At 40.4% G+C, this 11,096-nt stretch overlaps 1 protein-coding gene across 1 annotated transcript; it reads left to right on the forward strand.

Annotated features, from left to right (window-relative positions):
• The first annotated feature begins 618 nt into the window (after positions 1-618).
• On the forward strand, positions 619-10,740 carry LOC107093665 (thrombospondin-1-like). Its single transcript, XM_015388858.1, has 23 exons — positions 619-720; positions 830-907; positions 1,007-1,566; positions 1,772-1,847; positions 2,385-2,468; positions 2,834-2,943; positions 3,283-3,408; positions 4,414-4,510; positions 5,057-5,230; positions 5,351-5,527; positions 5,616-5,789; positions 5,899-6,026; positions 6,116-6,268; positions 6,983-7,201; positions 7,294-7,401; positions 7,710-7,869; positions 7,958-8,076; positions 9,236-9,470; positions 9,565-9,792; positions 9,932-10,203; positions 10,286-10,383; positions 10,477-10,616; positions 10,724-10,740. The coding sequence occupies exons 2-23, from the start codon at positions 844-846 to the stop codon at positions 10,729-10,731; spliced, it is 3,510 nt and encodes a 1,169-aa protein (XP_015244344.1). The 5' UTR covers positions 619-720; positions 830-843; the 3' UTR covers positions 10,732-10,740.
• The last annotated feature ends 356 nt before the right edge of the window (positions 10,741-11,096 follow it).

Below are 11,096 nucleotides of genomic sequence, written 5' to 3' on the forward strand. Positions count from 1 at the left end.
CAACAGGTGTTTGAAAGCGGGCAGACTGAAGCTTACCAAAAAAACAGAGGGGCAAGAAAAGCTTTGAAACGTAAGGGAAACATGTATAAGCACTAGCATCAAAAGAATAACAGTTTCTTAAAATAAAATAAAAACTTTTAAATAGGAAATTCTCATGGGACATGATTTTAACTAATATATTTTTGTCTCAATGATTGACTGGTTTAGAATCATTAAATTCTGAATTGAAATTCTGAAATATTCAGAGGCATTCAGTGTGTGGTGGAAATGCTCCAGAGGTGTGATGGATGGACGCAGGGAGAGAGAATGAAACACTGGCCCATTAAGAGTCTGATTGCAGCGCAGAGACGCAGGTCCACCTCCCCCCTCCCTCCTCCACGCACTGTCTCCCTCTCTCTCTCTGCCTTGAGCTAAAAGGATAAGCTCGTCCCTTTTGCTCTCCTCCCCATGATTGGACGATGCCGCGTCTTAGGAAAGGCATCAAACTATTTAAATAACACTTTGTGCTCACTCAGTTGAAAAAGGAAGCTTTAAGCGGTGGATACCCAAAGAAATTTTTTTTTTCAATAACGCAAAAAAAAAAAAAAGAAAATATATGTTATTTTTTCCTTTTCACTGTGGATTTCTAACCTTTTAAAAAACATTGGGGATTATTGCCATTTTTTATATTTTTCCAAAGGATTGATTACTGATTTTTTTTTTCTTTAATAAAGTGGACAGGTGAGTGCATTTCACTTTAAGAAGCAACTTTTGCGCATACAGTCTATCTTTTGCAGCTTAGACTAAAGTCCTAAATTGTTGGATATTTTTAATTTACTTGCGGCATCAGGTTCGTGCTGCACCATGAAGGTGGCAGGGATATTTTTGTTGTTGATGCTGTGGACCTGTGAGGGTGCGAGAGTCGCAGGTGAGTTGAAAATATTTATATATCAGATTATTTCCTTCTTCTTTTTCTTTTTTTCAAACATCTCCAACATCTTAGAATTGACTTATTATTCACCTGCAGAGAGTCGAGAAGACAACAGTGTGTTTGATTTGTTTGAGCTCATCCGAGTCCCGAGCAAGAACCACGGGGTAAGCCTGGTGAAAGGAGACGACCCATACAGCCCCGCCTACAGGATCTTAAACCCGGACCTTATTCCCCCTGTCCCCGAGAGCGCCTTCAGGGACCTGGTGGACTCGGTCCAAGCAGAGAGAGGTTTCCTCCTTCTGCTCAACTTCAAGCAGTTTAAACGGACGAGGGGCAGCCTTCTGACCGTGGAAAAGCGAGACGGCTCCGGAGTCGTCTTTGAGATCATCTCCAATGGCAAAGCCAACACCTTGGACATCGTTTACTCCACTGAGAAAAAGCAGCAGGTGGTTTCCATCGAGGAAGTGGATCTGGCCACGGGTCACTGGAAGAACATCACGCTGTTTGTGCAGGAGGACCGCGCGCAGCTGTTTGCCGGATGCGAGGAGGTGAACACCGCTGAGATGGATGCGCCAATACAGAACATCCTGACGCAGGGAACGCCGGCCGGCGCGCGGCTTCGGGTCGGCAAGGGGGCAGTGAAAGACAAGTTCATGGTGAGAGTGGAACACTGTAGGGAGAATGGAAAGTTTTATTGTGCGGTGCCTTAATTTAAGATTTATTTTTGAAGAAAATGTTGCGCTAAACAATTGATTTATGCGCAATTGCGCACACAAGTCATGGACTGATTATTTAAGGGTTTATCCCATTTTTAACAATAAAAATCATTGTCCCCCATTGATTCTACATTGATGGTTGCAGGGGGTGTTGCAAAACGTGCGGTTTGTGTTTGGAACAACGCTGGATGCGATCCTGCGCAACAAAGGATGCCAGAAGGGTAAGTGATATTGACCAAAAGCCCCAGTGTGCTTAAGTATCTGCGTCAGGCATTGCAAACTCAAAGGAAGCTGCTGTCAGTGAGTTTTTGTTTATTTGTAATTTACATGCTCATGTCTATCAAAAAGCTCACAAGTGGTTTTTACTAGTCTCTGAGGAATGGCAGCTTACAAATGTCTTAGGTTGTTGTGGTCTGTTTACTCGTGTCCGATCTAATTACATTTCATATTAATTTAAAATGGAACTAGATGAGTCATTAAGCAAACCTACACTGAAAAAATGAAATCCAATTAAGGCATTTTTTTCTTGTATTGAGGAGGGAAGTAAGACACTTTACATTTAGAATAAGAAAAAAACAATTGTGCTGTAAACATATTCATTCCATTGGCAAATCATCTTATTTACCTGCTCAACTGAAGGCTAAATTTACTTAATTTAAGAAATTTTTACTTATTTCTAGATCGGTTTTGCAGTCACTAATCAGGATAAGTTGGAATTTTTCCAGCTTTGACATTTTATGTTTTGTCTTGTATTTCAGCTGCTCCTGGTGACACAATGATTGTGACTAATCTGAATGGCTCATCCGCCATCCGAACAGAATACATTGGACACAAGACTAAAGGTAAATGCCACAAAATTGTGCTGACACCTAGATTTGATCATATTTTACTTGTAGCTCTAAAAGCTCGCTGGTAGGTAAGAGATTCTCAAAATAATCTTGAGAAGAAACAGTATTTACAGAAATACGTAAAACAACATATGTATGTATAATATAATGTATGATCATAGAGCAGAAAACAAAGTTGTTCCATTTGCTAGTGTGACAGAGGGTATCAACTGTTGGGGTGATAATAGAGTTGTTCAACTTTTTATTTTGCACTTTCAGTAACAAAAATAGTATTATAAGTGTTATATATACCAGGGTAGACCTTAACATCTGTAATCGACCCATCCCTGAAACATAACTCTTTTTTTTTTCCTGTTAAGATCTACAGATGGTCTGTGGCTTCTCCTGTGAAGATCTCATCAGCATGTTCAAGGAGCTGAAAGGCCTTGGTGTGGTTGTCAAAGAACTGTCCACTGAGCTCCGCCAGCTGGTAAGAGGAAGAACATCTCTGACTTAGTTATAAGTTACATACCAGGACAAATTTTATCTTATAAACAGTCTGATAAATTTGTCTGAGTTAGTTAGTGAAGCATCCGATTTTCATTTTGCTACAGACATAAATATATATTTTTTAAATAACTGATTTAGATCAATAAGCAATTACTTTTTTTATTTGCTAGCTTTGGTTAAGTTGCTATAAATGGAGCATCTATAGTTTCCTGAACTCATCTTGTGCTTAAGTTTAACCATCTGTCTTAATGTGATACCACTTCAAATATTCTTATATCTTATATTTATGTCATGTTTTTTTTTTTTCTTGCAATCCTAGACAAATGAGAACAAGCTTATTAGAACCCACATGGGCATACATAGTGGCATCTGCTTCCACAATGGCATTAAACACAACAACAAAGATGAGTGGACCGTAGATGACTGCACTGAGTGCACTTGCCAGGTAAAACCTTCCTCTCCTGACTTAGTATTTGTGTTTGATATGACAGGATCAAACCTTCACACAAACTCATGTATTAAGATTATTTAGACTGAAGGACGAACCTCTAACCATCACCTCAGCTGCTTAGGTTAGTAATCAGTAGGTTGTATGCTTGGCAGGAGGCTAACAGCTTTTGGTGTTGTAATGACATGTTTCTTGTCAGACATTTAACATCAGTGTGGTCCTTAGGGAGTTGAACAGACTTTAAGTGGTGTCCATAATTAGGAACAAGACCTTGGCTCTTACAAAGTTAGGATACTTGGCAAGAATTCTATGGATCATTCAGTTGACTTCAAATCCTTTTTTTCTCCTCCTGCTTCGATCTGTATCCTCATTGTTTTCCGTCATTAATCAAATCCAGCTTGGGAGCAGGATCATGCAAACTTATAGTGCATTCATGCGGGTTGTGCTGGGTGGCAATATTTGGTGTTTTTCTGTGTCCCAAGATCATTTAAGCCCTTCTGCAGGACTGATTACTCTTTTTTTCCTGAATTTGTTCTTATGCCAACTGTCCTGACCTCAAGGGCAGGTGGTTGTCAACAAAGAGTTTATCCATTCTCTGCCAGAGCTTCATGTTTTGACTTTTGTGGCACAGTTTGTTTGTTTTACCAACAAACATGGAAACTGAAATGAATACCGAAAAAATGATTTTCTTTTCATGGTTTAGGGTTCAGTATACTTCATCCTCCCAAATGGGAACACGTCTTTACAACCAAAAAATGTGATCTCTGCTATAGTAGATGTGTTGTTTCTATACTGAGGCAGAATTGTCTAAACTATAGTAGAAGTTACTGTAAGTCACATTTTTATGGAGTTTAAAGACATAATCATCACCATTTTAAATAATATGGCACCTGTCATGGTGGCTTTTACAATCAATAGTTTTTAAGATTAATAATTTATTTAGTCTTTTTTACCAATCTCTTATCCTCTTTACCTGATTAGGATTTCTTTTCTTGTGTGTAGAACTCTGCCACTGTGTGTAGGAAGATCTCCTGCCCTCTGATACCCTGTGCTAATGCTACTGTTCCAGATGGGGAGTGCTGTCCACGATGTGGAACACGTAAGAATTGATGCCCTCATTTGCAAGCACTTATCTTTGACCATTAACTGTGCAGAAAGAAAATTATGTGAGGTCCTGTGTGGGAAAATGCACAACACACACACAAATACAAACATACATACATACATATATATATATATATATATATATATATATATATATATATATATATATATATATATATAGCAGGCACTTTAGAGTTCACAAAATCATACATTTCAAATTGCTCATGTAATAAAAGTAGCAGTAATAGGGGAACTCGTCACCAAATCTAACAATGATGTTTTGGAAATTATTACAGAAAACATTAAAATTATGTAATGTGTCATCTTATCCTGAGTGTTAGTACTATGCCTTGGCTCTAAACAGAGGGCCTTCTCTTCCTCTGAGTCCCTGCAAAATCCTCTTTATTAGCGCTTCACATGAGGAGATTTCTCTCTTTGTTTATGCTTAAGGGTGTTTAAAAAGGGGAGCTGCCTCTATGGAAAAGAACTTTAATTGTTTCCCTCTTTTTCATATTCTCCTCCGCCGCTCCCCCTTGCGCAGCGAGTGACTATGCTGAGGACGGCTGGTCGCCCTGGTCTGAATGGACCCATTGTTCTGTGTCATGTGGGCGGGGCATCCAGCAGCGAGGGCGCTCTTGCGACCGTATCAATAATGTCTGCGAGGGCACCTCTGTGCAAACCCGTGATTGCTATCTTCAGGAGTGTGATAAACGCTGTAAGTAAAAATAAAAAAGGGCAAAGTTTGTTGTCATATGTAAAACATAATTTTTAGTTATTAATCCAGCAAATTACTTCATTCTTAATAAACCCTGATCACATTTTTTTTAATATTCAGTCAAGCAAGACGGAAACTGGAGTCATTGGTCCCCCTGGTCGTCATGCTCTGTCACCTGTGGTGCTGGTGTCATCACTCGTATCCGCCTCTGCAACTCTCCCACCCCTCAGCTGGGAGGCAGGGACTGTGTGGGAGAGGGCAGACAAACAGAAAAGTGCAAGATGTCTCCATGTCCAAGTAAGATCTACCTACTTACCTTGATTTCTTTGTTCAATGCTCGTTTTCCACAGCATGGGTACAATTTGATCTTCTCTTTTCTCTCCAGTTAATGGGAACTGGGGACCCTGGTCACCTTGGGGTACATGCACCCTCACCTGTGGTGGTGGAGTTCAAACCCGTAAACGCCTTTGTAATGATCCTGCCCCAAAGCATGGCGGTAAAGAGTGTGTTGGAGATGCAATAGACAAACAGATGTGCAATAAGAAAGCTTGCCCTATAGGTAAGTCATTTTAATTAACATTGTAGTTTTGGAGGTTTGTTATCACTTAAGTATTTTTAAAATTACAAGCAGATGACATGAAAAAATGTTTTCACTGCACTATTTTTAGATGGGTGCTTGTCCAACCCCTGCTTTTCTGGGGCCAAGTGCAGTAGTTTCCCCGATGGTTCCTGGAAGTGTGGAAAATGCCCCATCGGCTACACAGGCAATGGCATAAGGTGTAAAGATGTTGATGAGGTATGAATTCATGATAGGAGGAGCAAAAATAATTCCCTTGGATGTCTCATTTTATAATAACACACTTTTTAATAATAAAAAAACAACAGTGCAAGGAGGTCCCAGATGCTTGCTTTGAATTCAATGGCGTACACCGCTGTGAAAACACAGAGCCGGGATACAACTGTCTCCCCTGCCCCCCTCGCTACTCGGGACCCCAACCGTTTGGCAAAGGTGTGGAGCAAGCTGCTGCTAACAAACAGGCAAGTGCAGACCTGGCTCTCCAAGATGGTCCAAAATATTTTTCTTTAAATTTACAAACTTTCTTTTAAGTGCAATCAATTTCTCCGTAAACCTACTGTCACATGGTATTGTTGTTTTCCATGTTAAATGGAAAACGAATGTTCCTATCACTTGTAGGAGATATTTCTTGTTTTCATTATGCTAAACAAGGGATGAAAGGTGCTTTTGAGGTAATGATATGTTGGCATTCATTTTTCAATACTTATCCATCACTTAACCATCTGGGGATGAAAGTTTGATGCACTATACACAGTTTGATTTGTTTAGGAAATAAGTGAGACTGTCTTCTAGTTTAAAACATCCATTTAAATGCAAATTTAAGTCAATATTCATCAGTGCAAATTGAATGGCTGCGTAGTGTGTTGTGGTTATATTTAAGTAATTGGAATTGTATTATAAGCTGATTTATTTTATTAACTTGTTTAATATCTAAGTTAAACATGACATACAAAGATTTATTATACACAGACTTACAGTTTCCAGCAAGTCATTCTGTTCATTACAAGTCAATTTCAATTATTCAAAAATGCCTGGGAACCTAGTAGTCGGTTCACCATCTAGATGAACCAACTATGTATGATTATGCATAGTGTGACAGCAATATTGGGAAAATATGTGGGATTTAAAATGGATAGCATTAGTCTGATAACTTGTTTGAACCTTTCAATCTGCAGGTATGCACACCGCAAAATCCTTGCCTAGATGGAAGCCATGATTGTAACAAAAACGCCCGCTGTAACTACCTCGGACACTTCTCCGATCCCATGTTCCGCTGCGAGTGTAAGCCTGGTTATGCTGGCAACGGTCATATCTGTGGGGAGGATACAGATTTGGATGGATGGCCCAATGCTGATTTGGTGTGTGTGGAAAATGCTACTTACCACTGCAAAAAGGTTTGTCAAAGTCGAAAAAAAGGTCCAAGGTTTTGGTTCAAATTACTTTTAATATTACTTTCTAACTGTCTGACCATTTTTCTGTTATTTAGGACAACTGTCCCAATCTTCCAAACTCAGGGCAGGAAGATTATGATAAGGATGGAATTGGAGATGCATGTGATGACGATGATGATAATGATGGCATTCCTGATGACAGGGTTAGTGTTTGTGTTCTGATATATTACTTCTCATGATGTCTGGCACAAAAGTTGACTGGGGCCACAGTTGGGAAGCAAACGTTTCTCACAGATTTTTAGCCAAAACCAAACATTCCAAAGCTAAGGCAGAGAGCAAAGGCACCTGCATTGTCTGACACTAATCCCAACATTAGAAGTGAGCCTGAAAATAAAGCACCTTTTCATCTTGCTCTGCTTGCCCCGTGTAAATAGACAGGTTCAGACAGCAAAAGATAAGCACTGCAACTGAAAACCTGTCATCAGTTGCTCATTTTGTCTTTGCCAAACAGGACAACTGTCCGTTCGTGTACAATCCCAGGCAGTATGATTATGACCGCGATGACGTTGGGGACCGCTGTGACAACTGCCCTTACAATAGTAATCCAGACCAGACAGACACAGACAACAACGGTGAGGGCGATGCCTGTGCTGTGGACATCGATGGAGATGGTAGGAATTAAATTTTCTTTCATAAAATTACTTTAAAATGTTTCTAAAATGTAAGGTTTTCTCAACTTATTTTCCACGTACTTGCCAGGAATACTGAATGAAAAAGATAACTGTCCCTATATATACAATGTTGACCAAAGAGACACAGATCTGGATGGAGTGGGAGACATGTGTGATAACTGTCCTCTGGAAAATAATCCCGATCAGGTGTGTGGACACAAGACGCAAACACCCTTTCCCATTTCCTTCCGCCTCAACCACCAACAATAATTCACATTCAGCTCTCAGCTTTTCTCTCTTGCTCAGCATATATCTGTCTTTCAATTGAGAGGGAGCCTCGGTGATTAGCCTTGTGTGGCTGTCTAAGCTTTATCACGCCATGTAATGGTGGAGCAAATCCTGTATGCAGCTCAAGGGCACATTAGTTCAATAGGGCATGGTGGTGGGGGGGTCTTTTCAATGGCTCATTGACATTGGCTGGCTAATGTGAGGGAAGAGGCCCTAGGCTGGATATTATTGAGGAGTTGGCTGGTCCTGGGGTATGTGCATGCCGTGTCAATGCGGCACAGGCTCATTCAATCCACCTGTGCCATGCTACACTGAGAAATAGGAATGTGTTGAACAGCAGGAATTGGGCAGAGGGTTTGGGGGTAGAATAGGCTTTGTCAAAGCCTTGGTTTCAGTGTTTTTATAAACAAATTGCACGCTGCTTTAAAAGCCTAGAATACCCCTGTTCAACAAATAATAAAACTGTTTAATACTTTCAAAAGCTCTTAAACTAAGGAATTTTGAATAAAGCAACCCCGCTTCGGCGTTGTTTTCATATGCAACAATAAGCGCTTCAACCCAGCTGAGAGCTACAGAATACTCAACAGGCTTTCTGCCGCTAAAGCAATGATTATTAGGCTTAATAGGGGAACAGTTGGAGTTCTATCCATCTTCTCCCTCTTATTCTGTCAGGGTGGCAGTGGGGCCGGTGCTTATCTCCGGCAGTCTATGGGTGAGAGGCAGGGTACACCCTTGACAGGTCAGCAGTCTGCCACAGGGCAACACATAGACACACCAACCATGCACACACACTCACACATAATGACATTTAGACATGCCAATTAACCTAACAGTATTTTTTTTGGACTGCATGCATGGTGAGAACATGCAAAAATCCATGCAGAAACACCCCTTAAACCCCAAACTTTCTTTATGCAAGGCAACAATGCTACAAACTGCTATACCGTGCAGCCCCACAATTAGAGATTTTAGAGACAAAAAGATATTGAATTCCAACAAAGCCTTAAAAAAAAAGTTTTCTATTTTATCAAAGCCAGCATTGTACTTAAATATGCTTTTGAACATTAACTGGTTGTAGGTGGATTCAGATGATGATCGAGTGGGAGACAAGTGTGACAGTAACCAGGACATCGATGAGGATGGACACCAAAACAACCTGGACAATTGTCCATACATCCCCAATGCCAATCAGGCTGATCACGACAAGGATGGTAAGGGAGATGCCTGTGACCATGATGATGATAACGACGGCATCCCTGATGACAAAGACAACTGTAGACTGGCGTTCAACCCCGACCAGCTGGATTCTGATGGTAACAAAGAGTTTTAAATGCATTACATACTTTGCTAAAACATTTCAAGTCATCAACAGATTATCTTCATTAATTAGGTTATGCTATTTTTCAGGCGATGGCCGTGGAGATGCTTGTAAGGATGATTTTGATCAAGACAACGTGCCTGATATCTATGACGTGTGTCCTGAAAACTTTGATATCAGTGAGACGGACTTCCGCAAGTTCCAGATGGTTCCTTTGGATCCAAAAGGCACCTCCCAGATTGATCCGAACTGGGTCGTCCGTCATCAAGGCAAAGAGCTGGTTCAGACTGTCAACTGCGATCCTGGTATTGCAGTCGGTGTGTGAACTAATGTTTTAAGACATTCTAGTTTTTCCAAATTATTCTAAATACATACAACTCAAGATAATGTTCATCATAAAAAACTATTTTCATCTTTTTTAAGCCATTTTTTTCTACTCTCCCTTTTTTTTAACAGGTTACCATGAGTTCAACTCCGTGGACTTCAGTGGAACTTTCTTTATAAATACAGAGAGAGATGACGATTATGCTGGCTTTGTGTTTGGCTACCAGTCTAGTTCCAGGTTTTATGTCGTGATGTGGAAGCAGATCACACAGACATACTGGTCAAGTAAGCCCACCAAGGCCCAGGGCTACTCAGGCCTGTCCATCAAAGTGGTTAACTCCACCACCGGCCCAGGAGAGCACCTCAGAAATGCCCTCTGGCACACAGGCAACACTGCAGGACAGGTACGTTACACTTGTACAGTTCATTTTAATCAGACTACTGTCAGTCAGACTAAACTTCTGATCCTTACTTCTTGGCTGTCAGGTCCGCACTCTCTGGCATGACCCTAAAAATGTCGGATGGAAAGACTTCACTGCCTACAGGTGGCATTTGATCCACAGGCCGAGAACAGGACTTATTAGGTGGGAATGAAAAGATTCACATTATATTTTTGTTCATGAGCCTCAGGAGTTTACATTTTGAATTTTAATCTCTCTTTTTTTGCCTTTCCACAGAGTTGTGATGTATGAGGGTAAAAAGATAATGGCAGATTCTGGTAGCATCTATGACAAGACGTATGCAGGTGGCAGGCTAGGTCTTTTTGTCTTCTCACAAGAGATGGTTTATTTCTCAGACCTTAAGTATGAATGCAGAGGTAGGTAACTTTGAGGAATGTTTAAAACTTGTAATACATAAATGTTTTAGCTGATGCACATATTAGACTCTATGCTAACTCTTTTTTTTCTTTTATTTTCTCACCAGATGCATAACTTGATGATCAAAATCCCCAGGGAATACATATTTTTTCTAAAGTAACAACATGATTTTCTCCTGCTCAGTCCAGGAGCTGATTTATTTCCGCATAACTTTCTTCTGTGCTGTGCACTCTCCAGTGGGTCGAAGGTCATACTGTTAGCCTCAGGGTAACTTGAAGTAGGTTTGGGCAAAGCACCAATTGGCCAACTTCTGGTTAAGGATCAAAGATTATTGAGAGCTGAAAAAAACTTTGACTTTGCAAGATGGACACCAACAATGGGAAGGGTTCCTCTGAAAAAAGTGCACTTCAAAGCCTTTATAATATACTCTGTTCCAAATTTCCAGCCTGTGTGCCTTCCTGCTTTATTTTTTTTGGATA

Source organism: Cyprinodon variegatus, unplaced genomic scaffold (assembly GCF_000732505.1).
Source record: "Cyprinodon variegatus isolate N-32 unplaced genomic scaffold, C_variegatus-1.0 Scaffold439, whole genome shotgun sequence".
Lineage (NCBI taxonomy): Eukaryota > Metazoa > Chordata > Actinopteri > Cyprinodontiformes > Cyprinodontidae > Cyprinodon > Cyprinodon variegatus.

Bases quoted from the DNA above. Each gene is read 5' to 3' on its own strand.
- LOC107093665 (XM_015388858.1), top strand. From the start codon at position 844: ATGAAGGTGGCAGGGATATTTTTGTTGTTGATGCTGTGGACCTGTGAG. The intron at 6,269-6,982 runs GCAAGTGCAGAC...TTCAATCTGCAG, and splicing joins AAGCTGCTGCTAACAAACAG to GTATGCACACCGCAAAATCC. The intron at 9,793-9,931 runs GTGTGTGAACTA...TTTTTTTAACAG, and splicing joins CGATCCTGGTATTGCAGTCG to GTTACCATGAGTTCAACTCC.